General features: G+C 48.5%; 1 protein-coding gene and 2 long non-coding RNA genes across 3 annotated transcripts in view; all 3 read right to left on the bottom strand.

Moving 5' to 3' along the window:
- Nucleotides 1–173: 173 nt before the first annotated feature.
- LOC135260443 (otogelin-like protein) lies at nt 174–4,490 on the bottom strand. Its single transcript, XM_064345658.1, has 5 exons — nt 4,369–4,490; nt 4,143–4,275; nt 1,313–1,387; nt 851–922; nt 174–672 (listed from the first exon to the last, which is right to left on the bottom strand). The coding sequence occupies exons 1-3, from the start codon at nt 4,462–4,464 to the stop codon at nt 1,380–1,382; spliced, it is 237 nt and encodes a 78-aa protein (XP_064201728.1). The 5' UTR covers nt 4,465–4,490; the 3' UTR covers nt 174–672; nt 851–922; nt 1,313–1,379.
- Nucleotides 4,491–6,312: 1,822 nt separating this feature from the next.
- On the bottom strand, nt 6,313–6,998 carry LOC135260320 (uncharacterized). Its single transcript, XR_010331524.1, has 3 exons — nt 6,892–6,998; nt 6,667–6,773; nt 6,313–6,439 (listed from the first exon to the last, which is right to left on the bottom strand). It is a non-coding gene; the product is annotated as an uncharacterized LOC135260320 (long non-coding RNA).
- Nucleotides 6,999–9,221: 2,223 nt separating this feature from the next.
- Nucleotides 9,222–15,140, bottom strand: part of LOC135260444 (uncharacterized) — a 7,634-nt gene continuing 1,715 nt past the window's right edge. Inside the window, exons 3-4 of the long non-coding RNA XR_010331568.1 lie at nt 10,196–10,288; nt 9,222–9,935 (exon numbers count right to left, since the gene is read on the bottom strand). This is a non-coding gene — a long non-coding RNA (uncharacterized LOC135260444). The remainder of the gene's footprint in view (nt 9,936–10,195; nt 10,289–15,140) is intronic.

The following is a 15,140-nucleotide window of genomic DNA, read 5'->3' as shown; positions in this document are numbered from 1 at the left end:
CTCTCACACACACACACACGCACATGTTAACAGAGCGATTCTGAATAAAATAATAAAATTACACAACAATCATTAATTCTTCCACTCCCATTATTACCACCCCGTATCAGAAACACACTAATTTATAAAGACGTTTAAAACTCTTGGGTCTATTGAGTTTTCAGTGATGAGAATATTTAATGTGCAGTATTTAGGACTGATACAGATAAAAACAGATTAATGTGCTGCATCACTGCTGAATCCATTAAGAGCCCTCTATGTGTGGGAATTAAACAAACTAATAACAAAACCGAATGGACTAATCCCCAGGAAACTGAAGAGAAACTGGTTTCTTAGGGCAGTAAGGAGAATTTCTGATGTGCTGTCCAGAAGGGCCACATCAGGAGAGAACAGTCGGAATGTGACGAGGGAACAGCAAATTGTCATTTTCAGTCCTGAGTCACAGGATGTGGCAGAGAACTCAAAGATGCGTTTCATGAAACTGTCACGAAATATGACTTGGAAGGTTTCTCCTGATGGTAGCGGACCATAATGGGGGGAAACAGTAAGGAAACAAGATTTAGGAATGTTTGTTTTTGGAACATTCGCTCGCTCCGTTTTTTAAGGCGAGGGTTCCGTAGCGCGGTGACATCAGCGGATCAGAGGCACCAAGGCTGAAAAACACGTGTTCTCCTGTAAAACATGGAAAACAAAAAACACTTTCACTCTTATGCCCTGCTGAAGGGAACAGCCCAGTGCCCCTTCCTGTCAGTGACCCAGGGGACTATGGGTAAACATCCCTCTAAACACCAAGCACCCTGGTCCTGGGGGCAGACCAAGGGGCAGGGCTGGGCATAGGACAGAGCTTTACCTGCTCTTTCAGGTAGCAGAGGCGATCCAGCAGTATCAAGGCCTCTATGCAGGGAGCCAAGGACACCTTCAGCTGTAAAAGAAGGACATGCAGTCACACTGGATGAGTAAAAACTGCAGGCCTTCCATAGCATTACCGTTAGCATTACCGTTAGCACAGCGCAGGGAGAAGAGACTTTGTGTTTTATGAATTCCATAAACAGTGAGAAGCGTGGAGCAGAACCATCCCATGTGCTCCCACACACGCAGCAGCACAAACTACAGCACACACAGCACAACCTTCATTACTTGCGCTCCACAGATCACACCAGTGTGTGAGTGTATGCCAGTGTGTGTGTTTAAATCCCTTGTACGTCTGTGTGAGAGTGTGTCTGCGTGTGTGTGTGTGTGTGTGTGACTAACCCCTTAAGTGTGTAAGTAACCTGCGTGCGTGCGCATGTACTCTCTTCTGTAGCTCACCCACCATGTTGAAGGCTTGCATCTCCTGCTTCCTGGGGCTGTACTTCTCATGGTAGCCCTGGATGAGGCAGTCAGAGATCTGGAAAGGAGCCACAGCAGTTTGTCTGTGTTAGTGCAGTAGGGGAGTAAACTCAGGGCTACACAAGCTCTCTAACTTTAGGTTTTCCCTTCATAAAGAGCCCCTGTGTGCTAAACCCCACACTGCTAACCCTAACCCTAACTTTAGGTTTTCCCTTCATAAAGAGCCCCTGTGTGCTAAGCCCCATGCTGCTAACCCTAACCCTAACCCTAACCCTAACTTTAGGTTTTCCCTTCATAAAGAGCCCCTGTGTGCTAAGCCCCACGCTGCTAACCCTAACCCTAACCCTAACTTTAGGTTTTCCCTTCATAAAGAGCCCCTGTGTGCTAAGCCCCACACTGCTAACCCTAACCCTAACCCTAACTTTAGGTTTTCCCTTCATAAAGAGCCCCTGTGTGCTAAGCCCCACGCTGCTAACCCTAACCCTAACCCTAACTTTAGGCTTCATAAAGAGCCCGTGTGTGCTAAACCCCACGCCGCTGACCTTTGACCCGTCCAGGTCCAGTTTCCTCAGGGCTCGTCTGACGTAGTCCACGAAGGAGGCGGATTTGGAGTAGATGTTCCCCACACGCTTCTCACTGTCCAAAACAAAAGCACCGCCGTCACAGATCCCAGAAGACCTGCTGGTGCCATTACTCTGTCTAAAAGCCAGTCAGTGACAGACAGGGCTGCCCAGATCAAAGGTTTCAAAGCGCCCCCCGTGCTCAGGCAGAAGGGGGGTGAAGGCTATACAGCCTCTTAATACGCTGAATAGACATATGCTCATGCATTTGCTCTGATGATGCAGCCTCATTTCTTGTGTGAAAAGAAGGTTAGGGCTAGGGCTAGGGCGTAGAATATTACAATGGCTCCCCCCATCACAGTACATGGACTGCGTAGTTGGTCAGGGGAGACCAAGGGCATGCACGGGCCTACGCCTGTCGAGCACAACTCTCAATCTTGGCTAATCTGGGATGAAGGTTTGCTAATTTAATGGGAGTATGTTCTGGTGAGAGAGAGAGAGGAGTCTCTGGACGGAGTGTAGCACAGTGGGTAAGGAACTGGGCTCGTAACCGAAAGGTCGCAGGTTCGATTCCCGGGTAGGACACTGCCGTTGTACCCTTGAGCAAGGTACTTAACCGGAATTGCTTCAGTATATATCCAGCTGTATAAATGGATACAATGTAAAATGCTATGTAAAAAGTTGTGTAAGTCGCTCTGGATAAGAGTGCCTGCTAAATGCCTGTAATGTAATGAGTCTTTCACCGCGGGATTGCGCTGGCTACTTTCCATCGTCCTAGGACAATACACTCGACCAGTCCACCTCCATTCTGCCATGTACACAATTTTATGTATTAACGAGAGGGTGATTATGGTGAGCACAATAGGAATCATGAGCCGCGAGATTGCGTCGGGCACGTTCCAGATGTCCAAATAGTTCTCCCAACGAACGCACGAGCTGGCGAAAGACCGATTGAACGAACGAGTGGCCGGGCGATTGCATTCGCCGTTTACTCTGCCCATGTTCATCCTCCCGTTAAATGGTTATATCATGGTTAATTAAACCATGATATTTAACGAAGTATTTATTAATAATTTAGCTAATTAATATAAACTGTTTACAGAATCTATTTTCACCCGCTCGCCCTCCAACTACTTAAACGGACGGGCAATTGGACGGATGAATGGCCGAGCATGCGACCAGACAAACCGACTCAAGACACGAACTGACGAACGACCGGACGAACGGACGATCAAACACCCGACTGGACACTACACTCCAGTCAACCTCTATGCTACTGTATATAATTTTATGACTCCATTAAATATTACAGTTTGATTAACCATTTAACGGGAGGATGAACATGGGGAGAGTAAACGGAGAATGAGCCGCGAGACTGACCTGGTCATTCTCAATGCCTGACTGGACATTATACTCACCCGTTCAACCTCCATACTACAGTCTATGGAGTTGGAGGGCGAGCGGGCAGGGGGTTTGTTCTATGTTAACTTTTCAAAACGGTTTATCAACATTAAATTATTGGTTTGCTATATTATTTATAAGTTTGTTTATAAAAGACTCTGTTAAATTCTATGGTTTAATTAACCATTTGACGGGAGGATGAACATGGGCCGAGTAAACAGTGAATGATTACCGCGAGATTGCGCTGGTCATTCTCAATGCCTGACTGGGCATTATACTCACATGTTCAATCTCCATACTACAGTCTAAACAGTTGGAAGGTGAATGGGTGGGGTTTTTTTTATATAACTTTTCAAACAGATTTTGTAGAACTTTTATTATGATTGAGTTACTTGTTTGCTAGATTGCTCAGTAGAGGCGTTAGCGTTAGCCCCCGTCCCAGGCTGCAGGTAGAGCCGCCCCCCGCTGCGGTCGAACTGCAGCCGCAGACCAAAGCTGGTCTTCAGCAGCGTGAACACGGTGCTCAGCCTGGCCACCTCCACCGTGTCTGTCAAACGCCACAAACAATTGCTAAAAACTGCTATCTACACCCATAGCACATTTAAAACAGGAAGATTATATAATAACAAACATATATAAAGATATTACACAGAGAGGCTGTACGGAGAACCTGTGGGCCTCTCAGATCAGAGCCTAAGAGCTCTAAATCTGGCTCTGCTTTATTCTGAGCAGGCTCTCCGGCCCTGCTGCTGCAGAGCCACAGGGCTTGCTGGGTCTTCACATGAGGAGCAGCATGGGGTTCAGACCCCCCAGGATGGGACAGGGCCTGGATTGGGACAGGGCTGGGCGTACCGTCGCTGTAGGGCAGGTTGGTGGCCTGGTTGATGCCGATCAGGACCTCTCCCTCCCTGGTGAGCGTCACTTGCCGACTGACGTCCTCTTCCACCACTAGCGTGACTGAGTGCATGCAGGCATACTCCTGACCCTGCAGGAACAAGAGCAACCACTGACACTGCTCTGCCATTGGCTCTTCACCTTCTCTCTGTGGGCAGGGCGGGGCTCTGGGGTAGGGCTTTACCTCTCCGCAGGGAACATACTGCAGTGTCAGCGTGAAGCGACTACTCCCCCGGCTCTTCGCCAAAACGTACTGGCAGGCGCCACTGTGCAGGAACATCCACCCGTCAAATGTGCTCACATGGGAGTCGCCGGCCACTGAGCACTCTGCTGAAACACACAGTCCGTATGACACCCCCCGAGCCGCCACTCACTCTGTGTGACACCCCCCCCGAGCCGCCACTCACTCTGTGTGACACACCCCCCGAGCCGCCACTCACTCTGTGTGACACCCCCGAGCCGCCACTCACTCTGTGTGACACCCCCCCGAGCCGCCACTCACTCTGTGTGACACACCCCCCGAGCCGCCACTCACTCTGTGTGACACACCCCCCGAGCCGCCACTCACTCTGTGTGACACACACCCCGAGCTGCCACTCACTCTGTGTGACACACACCCCGAGCCGCCACTCTCTCTGTGTGACACACCCCCCGAGCTGCCACTCACTCTGTGTGACACACACCTGAGCTGCCACTCACTCTGTGTGACACCCCCCCGAGCCGCCACTCTCTCTGTGTGACACCCCCCGAGCCGCCACTCACTCTGTGTGACACCCCCAAGCCGCCACTCACTCTGTGTGACACACACCCTGAGCTGCCACTCACTCTGTGTGACACCCCCCCGAGCCGCCACTCTCTCTGTGTGACACACCCCCCGAGCTGCCACTCACTCTGTGTGACACACACCCTGAGCTGCCACTCACTCTGTGTGACACACCCCGAGCCGCCACTCACTCTGTGTGACACACCCCGAGCCGCCACTCACTCCGTATGACACACCCCGAGCCGCCACTCACTCTGTGTGACACCCCCCCCGAGCCGCCACTCACTCTGTGTGACACACCCCCGAGCTGCCACTCATTCAGTGTGACACACCCACCGAGCCGCCACTCACTCTGTGTGACACCCCCCCTGAGCCACCACTCACTCATTCACGTGGGTAAAAGATTGGATTACCTGTGCAGTTGTTTTCTGTGCAGTTCCATATTCCTCCCATGCAGAGACAAAAAACAGTAAATCATATCATAAATACATATAAAATACATCACATACGGATGGAACATCAAGGACCACGATGGAAATAAGTCCAGGATTTTTTTGGGTGTTATCCTTGACAATTTCTTCACGTGCAAGTCTTGATACATGTGTTTTAATTTTGTCAAATAAGCTAAACGAAACGTACAACATCAAATAGAACATTAATTACACAACAAATACGTCAAATACAACATATGCAACATTGCATGTACGTACAGTAAGTGTAATGGTGTGTCAGTGCGGTTAGTAATGGTAAGTGTAGTAATGTGTCGGTGTGGTTGGTAATGGTAAGTGCACTAATGTGTCAGTGCGGTTGGTAATGGTAAGTGCACTAATGTGTCAGTATGGTTGGTAATGGAAAGTGCACTAATGTGTCGGTGTGGTTGGTAATGGTAAGTGCACTAATGTGTCAGTATGGTTGGTAATGGAAAGTGCACTAATGTGTCAGTATGGTTGGTAATGGAAAGTGCACTAATGTGTCAGTATGGCTGGTAATGGTAAGGGCACTAATGTGTCAGTATGGTAGGTAAATGTATGAAAGTGTATGTAGTGTTTGGTAACGGGACTGAGCACACACTGCATCCCTGCTCCAGCACGTGACCCAGAGGGAAGGCAGAGCCATGGTACACACAGGAGCACAGACGCTGAGATACAGGTCCCATTCTGCAGGATGCACGCGCACACGCGCACACGCGCACACGCGCACACGCGCACACGCGCACACGCGCACACGCGCACACGCGCACAAAATTGGTAATGGGATTAAAATTATCCATCAAAATGCTGAACTGCCCATTTATCAGTTAAAGTAATACATTCACAAGCAGACACATGCGTGCGCATACAAGCACTCACACACACACACTTCTCACCATCGTGGCAGTAGCAGCCATCCAGGCAGTGCAGGTTGCTCCCCAGGCATTCCTTCTCAAAGGTGCAGGTGGGAGGACAGCAGCTGATGCAGTCTCTGTGCACGAAGCTGTCCTCACAACCGTCAGCTAGGAAACACAGTACAGCGTAACTCTCCTCACAACCGTCAGCTAGGAAACGCACTACAGCGTAACTCTCCTCACAACCGTCAGCTAGGAAACACACTATAGCATAACTCTCCTCACAACCGTCAGCCTCACGTTGGGCAGCAGATTTTAAAAGGACTATGCCATGCTCTAACGGTTACGGTGTAGTGTGCTGCTGGATGGGGTGTGGTGTAGTGTAGTCCACTTACAGCACTGCGGGAAGCTGTCTCTCCACTCTCTCACAGGGTAGCCCACGTGTGAGCAGGCCCTGGTGTACTCCACCAGAGCCCGGCAAAAAGTGTCCACATCGTCCGCCCTGTCACACAACAGGAAGGCCCATTTTGCTCAGAATTCTGGGTATTTCTCATGCATATTCATGCATGCAGAGCACAGGCTGAGTGACAGCAGTGAGGGGTGGGGCAGAGGGGACTTACACACATAAGTCGGAGACACAGCTGGCCACATAGGGGTTTGGGTCAATGTTCTCATGGCAGGACAGGAAGGGGAAGAACAGGAGCGCACTGCACTTCTCAATGGCGTCCTGAACACACACACACACACAGACGCATGTGCACATGCACGAACAAACTCAAATACACATACAGGCATGTGTGAGTGAGCACACTGTATAGAGCGCAGTGAGTAAAGCACAGTGCATATGCACTGTGTATAAGCGCAGTGTATAAGTGCAGTGTGTAAAGCACAGTGCATATGCACTCTGTATGAGTGCAGTGTATAAGGCACAGTGCATATGCACCGTGTATAAGCGCAGTGTGTAAAGCGCAGTGTGTAAGGCACAGTGCATATGCGCAGTGTATAGAGCGCAGTGTGTAAAGCACAGTGCATATGCGCTGTGTATAAGCGCAGTGTATAGAGTGCAGTATGTAAAGCACAGTGCATATGCGCCGTGTATAAGCGCAGTGTGTAAAGCACAGTGCATATGCACTCTGTATGAGTGCAGTGTATATGCAGTGTTGAACACTCACGTCCATGTGACTCGGAGGTGCAGGGGCTGGGGAACTCCTCCTCCACTGACCTGCAGCGCCTCTCCTGGGGCAGCTGCACCACCCAGCTGTTCCCAAAATCAGCAACGTCCTCCGTCTGCACATCTGCACAGGCAAGAGCCATAAAACCCCCATTTACAGTCTCATTCAGAGGCTCACACAGCAACTCATTCAGAGTGACTCATTCACAGGGTCTCATTCAAAATGACTCACTCAGTTACTCAGTCACTCACTCAGTCTCACACACAGCGAATTGCTCAGTGACTCATTCAGTTACTCACTCAGTTACTCACAGGGACTCACTCAGTGTCACAGCACAGGTAAATCAAACCATAATCCCAGCACAAAACTGAGCCAGAACCAGGCGGGGACAGGGAGGCAGCATTAGAGCTTTTCTGCATTTCGGGTGGCCCAAAGAAAGCCCACTTCCCTGCCACTGCACAAAGACCCAGTCCTGTCCCACGCCCGACTGCAGGGCGGCTCACTACAGAAATAATCGGCCCAATTTAGAGACGACCGATCGCATAACCCACACCGTGTGCTGTGTTTCTACAGAGCGGCAGTCTTACCCACACCGTGTGCTGTTTCTCTACAGAGCGGCAGTGTGGCACAGTGGGTAAGGAACTGCGCTTGTAACCGAAAGGTCGCAGGTTCGAATCCCGGGTAAGGACACTGCCGTTGTACCCTTGAGCAAGGTACTTAACCTGCATTGCTTCAGTATATATCCAGCTGTATAAATGGATACAATGTAAAGTGCTATGTAAAAAGTTGTGTAAGTCGCTCTGGATAAGAGCGTCTGCTAAATGCCTATAATGTAATGTAATGTAATGGCAGTCTTACCCACACCGTGTGCTGTGTTTCTACAGAGCGGCAGTCTTACCCACACCGTGTGCTGTGTTTCTACAGAGTGGCAGTCTTACCCACACTGTGTGCTGTTTCTCTACAGAGCGGCAGTCTTACCCACACCGTGTGCTGTGTTTCTACAGAGTGGCAGTCTTACCCACACTGTGTGCTGTGGTTCTACAGAGCGGCAGTCTTACCCACACCGTGCGCTGTGTTTCTACAGAGCGGCAGTCTTACCCACACCGTGCGCTGTGTTTCTACAGAGCGGCAGTCTTACCCACACCGTGCGCTGTGTTTCTACAGAGCGGCAGTCTTTAGTAAGGATGTAGGAACAGGCTCCAGGAAAGTAGTAAGATTCCATCAAATGTTTCAAAGTGGTACTGTCCCCACGACCTACAGATCCCATCTCTGTCCTGCCCAATGTTTGGTACTGCATTACAAAAAAAAAAAAACACAGCTCTGACAATGCATTTCAAATATTCACCATGAAAATTACCGTCTCAAACCGTTACCGTCTTAAAAAGGAATTAGAACGCACGTTGGTCTAAAGTTTACACAACATACGCAAAATTCACAATTCTTATGAAGCCGAAAAATCAGTGTGAACACAGGGACATGGACACAGCAGCGCGGACATGGACACAGGAGCTAACTGTCAGCGGTACTCTGGTATCCTGGGGGAAAGACTAATGCCATCTCTGGGATTACAGGCACCTCAGGCAGTTCACAGCTGGGTTTCAGATCACATCCTTAAGCCTCAGTGGTGGCCAATGAACACACACTCAGCCACTCAAATGGGCCCATCACCAGTGATATATAAACTAAATCGAACAGATTTGAACACTATCACATCCAGAGATCGCTCAACTCAGACATTCAGTGCTCCTGCAACCAAACAATGAGTGAAAACACCACAATTCAGGATTTCAGCCTTTAGGATACAATACAAGACACTGATGCAAAATACAGAGTTTCAAAGTGCCACAATTGTCCATTTCATAAGCACCTCCTCCCTGCAGTCTCATCTGCAACAATACTCCCCAGGCATGACACACTGGACAATAGCATCTATCTGGGAGTGCAAAAAATATATTTTTTCACTGCCTAAAATTCAAATTCCATCAAAGCAACAAGAAAGCGAACAATAGCCTAAAGGTATGCCGATAACAATGAAAATGCTACTCACTGAATATTTGTGGTTAAATATTGTGGCATCATGAGGCTGGGAATCTTCATCAGCGTGTGGGGGCGCTCAAACAAAAGCAGGTCCACGCAGTTTTCCAAAATGTGGTGGGCTTTTTAATAATCAACCAAAAAGTTTTAACAATGCAGTCTTAAAAGGTAACAGAAAGTTTCACGACCACCAAAGTAATAGTTTACAAAGCTTCACTTAGACAAGCACACAATCACTTCACGTCTAACCCCCTCCCTTCAGAGAAGGCCTCCTTAAATAAACCCGCCACCAAGTCGATTAGCCGCAGCCGGCTTTAGTCGGCGGCGACCCGGTTGTTGTAGTCTTCTTGTGCGACAGCCATCTGTTTTGTAGTGCGTTGCAGCCATTTTGAGGGGACGTACCTCCCATCAATGACACGCCCTCTCATGATGCCACAATATGGAATAAATATACAATCCTGCCATAGGTTTCACATGTAAATACACACTCAAGATACAGCAGTCATTTATTATCTTGAATACACGGCTGAGGGCAATTGCAACGGAAGTGAAGAGGGGTACACGGCGATTGTGACGAAACAGAAGAGGGGTACAGGGGATTGCGACGGAACCAAAGAAGGGTACAGGGCAAACGCGACGGAACCGAAGAGGGGTACAGGGGAACAACGACAGAACCGAAGAGGGGTACAGGGCGATCGCGACAGGACGAGGTACTCACTGATCTGACAGCGCTCTCCCAGGCCCTGAAACTGGGAGCAGTCACAGTCTCCCCCCTCCCTGCACCAGCCGCCATTAAGGCAGTCACAGTTTTCTGCAGAGGGAGACAAGCACTCTTATCCACCAATCAGAGGCAAGGACAGATACAGCAAACCAATTAACAGCATTCTATGGCTAAACCTGATCCATCCAATAACAACAACAATAATATCAATAATCATCAGGACAACATTACTGTAATAATAATAATACTAATAACCAATTTTGATACAATTCAGTGAAAAAGTATACACAGGAAATCTCATTTACCCAGTACCTTTACAATCACTCTATTTACACAGCCAGATATTTACTGATGCAACTCAGGTCAAACAGCTTCGTCAGGACAGCGGCAGCGACCGACCCGGGGTCTGAACCTGTAATCTCTACATAATGAGCGCAACTCCCAAACCCCGGGCAGGGGTTAGATTCGGACACCAGGGGAGTAAACGTCTATAGGAAAAGGAGTTTTAGAAAACGACCCCAAGTTTCTCCAGATCTGGAAGTTGTTCACGTTCATTTCCGTGACCTCCTCAGCCAGGTCACAAGACCGCAGACAAGCATGCACTCTCACTCCTCCCAAACACAAGGGAACCGCTGCTTGTTTTAATACCACAGTCCACCATTCAAACTCACACAACTTCCTAACTTCTGAAAAAATGTGCAAGGTTTCTCATCATCATTATGAATCTTAAAGCCCTGTCATCGGTGAACAGAAGTTTAGTTTTATCTGTAGATATAGGTAAGAGTTTCTGCTACTGTGCCGTTTGTGTTACAGACAAGGAGGTCTTTGTGAGAATCGGGCGCACCTTCGTATTCAGGCTGGCACGGTTGGTTCGGAGGGGGTCAGACATCCATGGACTGGGAGGGGACGAGCGTGCCAGCCTGGAGACTAGAGGACAGAGAGTCAAGTGCTGAGGAAAGCAAGGAAGACAGAGCGGAGGATGCAGAGTCAGTGGGAAGGTTGGAGAAAGGTTCAAGAGTGGGGAGTGAAGCAGTGACACTAGAAGCGAGAGAGGAGGGAGAGGGGGAGCGGAGGTTACGGCGGACCATGACATTAGGAGTGGATGGAGGGGAGGGAGGGAGAGGAGCAAGAGGGAGGGAGAAGGAAATTAAGTGGTGGTCGGACTGGTGCAGAGGGGTCACTGCGGGATCGGAGGAGGAGCAATTCCTCAGGATGACCAGGTCTAGGAGGTTGCCAGCTTTGTGTGTTGGTGGGGAGTGCATCAGGGAGAGATCGAATGAGTGGAGTAGGGACAGGAAGGCTGCGGAGTGGGAGGCATCAAGGTGGATGTTGAAGTCTCCCAGGAGGATCGGTTATGTTCTGTGTAAGGATCCAAACGCAGACCAGGGAAATCCAAAAAACGTTGTCTTTATTCAGTCCAAAGTTCAAAGCCAGGTAATCAGAGACAGGACGGTACAAAATCGAGTTTCCAAAAGAATAGTGGTAAACAGGCAAAAAATCAAAAACCAGGAGATCAGATAGGCAAAGGTACAAAGGAACAGGCAGAAGAGAAGTCAAAACAAAGCGAAGGTCAAACCAGAAAGCAATCAAACAAAAGGGGCGGGCAAACTCGAAGTCGTACGGAAAGGGCGTCTCAGGAATCTCAATAAACAAAGGCTTACAAAACATCGGCAGTGAATATGATCAACGTTCTGAGAGGGAGCTGGTGGAAAAGACTGACATTTATACACTGGGGAAGGTAACAATCAAGGAGGGGTTACGTGAGTGAGGGCAGAGTAACAAACAACATCCAGGTGAAGAACATTAGGATAACTAATTAAATGACAGGGGACTGAAAATGCGGACTGGAATCACAGACAAATGATAAGACGGCCTGGGTTTAGCAGGTAAAACACGTGCAGAGACAGGTGCAGGCAATTGCAGAATTCAGCGTTAGGGCAGACTAGAAAGAAAAGGGGCGGAGCTACAGCGCAGCATGGAAAAGGGGAGAATGGTTAATGTATTAGTATAGTGATCTAAACTATCAAAAACCCAAAACTAGTGTTTGTTAGTCCATTAGTAATATTCACATGTTAGTATATTAATGAGGTTAGTACTTTACAATCTATAAATTAGTAAGGATTAGTAGAAATTAGTAAAACTAGATACAAGCAGGAAGTAAGTAAAACGACTGGAAAGAAGGGGGGAAACCACGAAAACCCAGAACCACCCAAATAGTGAAATCACGCAAACGCAGGGGAGTGAAGCAGCTCAGGGAACACAGACAGAGACGGCACTGGCGAGACAAGTGACCGGGAGGAGGAAAACACTGAGACGGAGGATGTGAAAAACAATAAACCCACAGAAACACGAAAGAAACACTAACAGCAAACAGATACCAATACAGACTACAACAGGATCAGTGGGGTGCCATCCTCTGGGAAGGAGCTGAGCAGGGTGTCGAGCTCATGGAGGAAGCTTCCCAGGGGCCCTGAAGGGCGATAGATAACCACAATATACAAGTTAACAGGATAGGTGATTGAGACAGAGTGGTATTCAAAGGTAGAGATGGAGAGGTGAGAGGGGGAGAACAGAATTTCCAAGAGGGAGAGATGAGCAAACCTGTGCCCCCACCACAGCCAGACGGGCGGGGGGCGTGAGAGAAGGAGAAGGAGGAGGAGAGGGCTGCAGGGGTTGCAGTGTTGCCTGGTGTGATCCAGGTCTCAGTGAGGGCAAGGAAATGTAAAGAGAGGAGGGACGCGTAGGCCGAAATGAAGTCAGCCTTCCGCGTAGCAGACTGGCAGTTCCATAGCCCTCCTGCGACTGAAGTTGTCACAGGGGGGTCAGTGAGGGATAGCGAAGGTTGGAGAGGTTCCGTCGCCGCGGGGGGCCTTGCCTGCAGAGGCGAGTTCTGTAGGGGAGAGAACAGGTTGGGATGGGGTTGAGACACATAGCAGAGCAGTGAGGACAGGGAGTAGTGAGAGGAAGGGTGGTGGCAGAAGGATACAGATGCACTAAGACTAACTGGGAGGGAGTGAGACAACAAGCGCTGGCAATTACCAAATGAATAGCAGCTGATGACTGAGCAATTACTTACAAGCCAAGTGAAGCTAACTAGCTCCATACAAGACCTGCCTAATACAGTTAGAACAAATAAATAAAAATACTACACAAACAGCAAAACTAATGCTGGGCAAACTACAAAACAGGTAGAAGTACAGGTAACAGTAATCTAGCTACACTATTTGCAAAAAACAGATACTTAGCCTGCTCTAGGAGAACTTCTGCAGGTCCTGCACAGCTGAAACCAATTGCATTTTCTAACTAAGTAATGCCAAATATTTCTAATATAGCGCTGTTCCAAGTGAGACTACTTACACCCCCTTAGTGCAGTGCAACTTAGCACTGCAACTTACAGTGGAATTATAACACTTCCAGGCAAAACACACGATATTTCACCGCAAGCGAAATGACTTTCCACAGCAAACTTACACGTGTTCTCAGGGCACGTATGCAGTGGCAATTTTAGGATCTGGCTAGCTCACTCAGCTGCTTTCCCTACCCCGGTACTATAGCTCTCAGCTGCTCTTTTAAAATCAGTAACATTTAACATAAACCTCACGCGATATAGACAAACACTTCAATTGAGTACGTCTTTAAAACCACTTAACTGTCCCGGTGTTTGAGATGCTCCCCGAGTTTCGGTGCTGGTCCGGCTTCAGTCAGAGTCTCCTGTGGGGGCGTCCGCTGGTCCAGTGCAGTGAGGTGTCTCCCTTCGCAACAGGAGAGCCTCGTAAACAGGCTGGAGAGCGGATAGAAGCACTCCTAAATTCCCACTACAAAACCTTGCCTTGCCCTACAACCCGCTAGCTATCTTCGCTGTCGGCGGCCCTAAACGGCATGCAAACGGCAAGCACCCTCCGTTAACGAGTGCAGAAATACAACTAGCGCGGCTGGGCTTCCGCCCCGTAACACTGACCAAGCTAAGCTCTCCAGGCTCTAAACTCCCGCTCTGCTCCTTTCACTCCTCTGTTCCTCTAAAACAGTCCCCACACAGGTGCAATCACTTACTTCCATCATCTCAGGTGCAATGACTCACTCCACCGTCAGTGCGATCACTGGACTGTTCTCAACTAGTATCTTCAGCTATGGTGATCGCTTGCATGGGCACGTTAAACTGGGCATTCAATTACAGCATACATATGCACCTGATAATAGACATCCCTCACATACACACGCAAAATACCCATACCTTTTTATTCTGAAACATTTCCAGTTTAAACAGCTAATCTGCCTGTGGCCCGGCCCGCGGGCGGGAGCCGTGGATAGTTAGGCTTAACTTCCCTTAACTTTTACCGTTCATTCTCAACGGTAGTTCTTAACACTACGGATGTAATATGTTTTCGGCCGCGCGTTGATTTCGCGGCGCTGTTCCGTCCCGGATGCTGGAACGACATTTTCGTCTCTGCCCTTAACTTTCCCCGTTCATTCTCAACGGTAGTTCTTAACCTTGCGGGTGTAATACAGTTTTGGCCACACGCTGCCGTGGCGCTGTTCCGTCCTGAATGAATGAATGAACGTATAAACAAATAAATTCAAATATTAAATACACGCGAGGCATTTTGCGGTTATTTTGTGGTACCCACGCTTCGGTAAGTCTTAATAATTTTATTACAAACAGGTTCCTGTTTTATATTGATGTCATCGAGGTATTCTGTCATTATTTCAGCTAAAAGATCAGTAGGTTCTTTTTTCCTATTTGACTTCATTATTGGTTTTCACGTCCCGTTTGTTGGCTTGTCCGTACATAATAACACTTCTAAGTGAGAATATTGCAGGTAAATGGGACATGTGTATATGTGCACGTTTGTGTCTCAATACATCAGCTATTATTAACATGGCCCTGCAATCATATTAGAGTTTAGTTTACAATATGTTTCATTTCCCCCTCACTATATTGTTG

This window comes from Anguilla rostrata, chromosome 8, assembly GCF_018555375.3.
Source record: "Anguilla rostrata isolate EN2019 chromosome 8, ASM1855537v3, whole genome shotgun sequence".
Taxonomy (NCBI): domain Eukaryota; kingdom Metazoa; phylum Chordata; class Actinopteri; order Anguilliformes; family Anguillidae; genus Anguilla; species Anguilla rostrata.
Note: the sequence above shows the minus strand (reverse complement) of the source record. Positions and strands in the feature narration are given on the sequence as shown.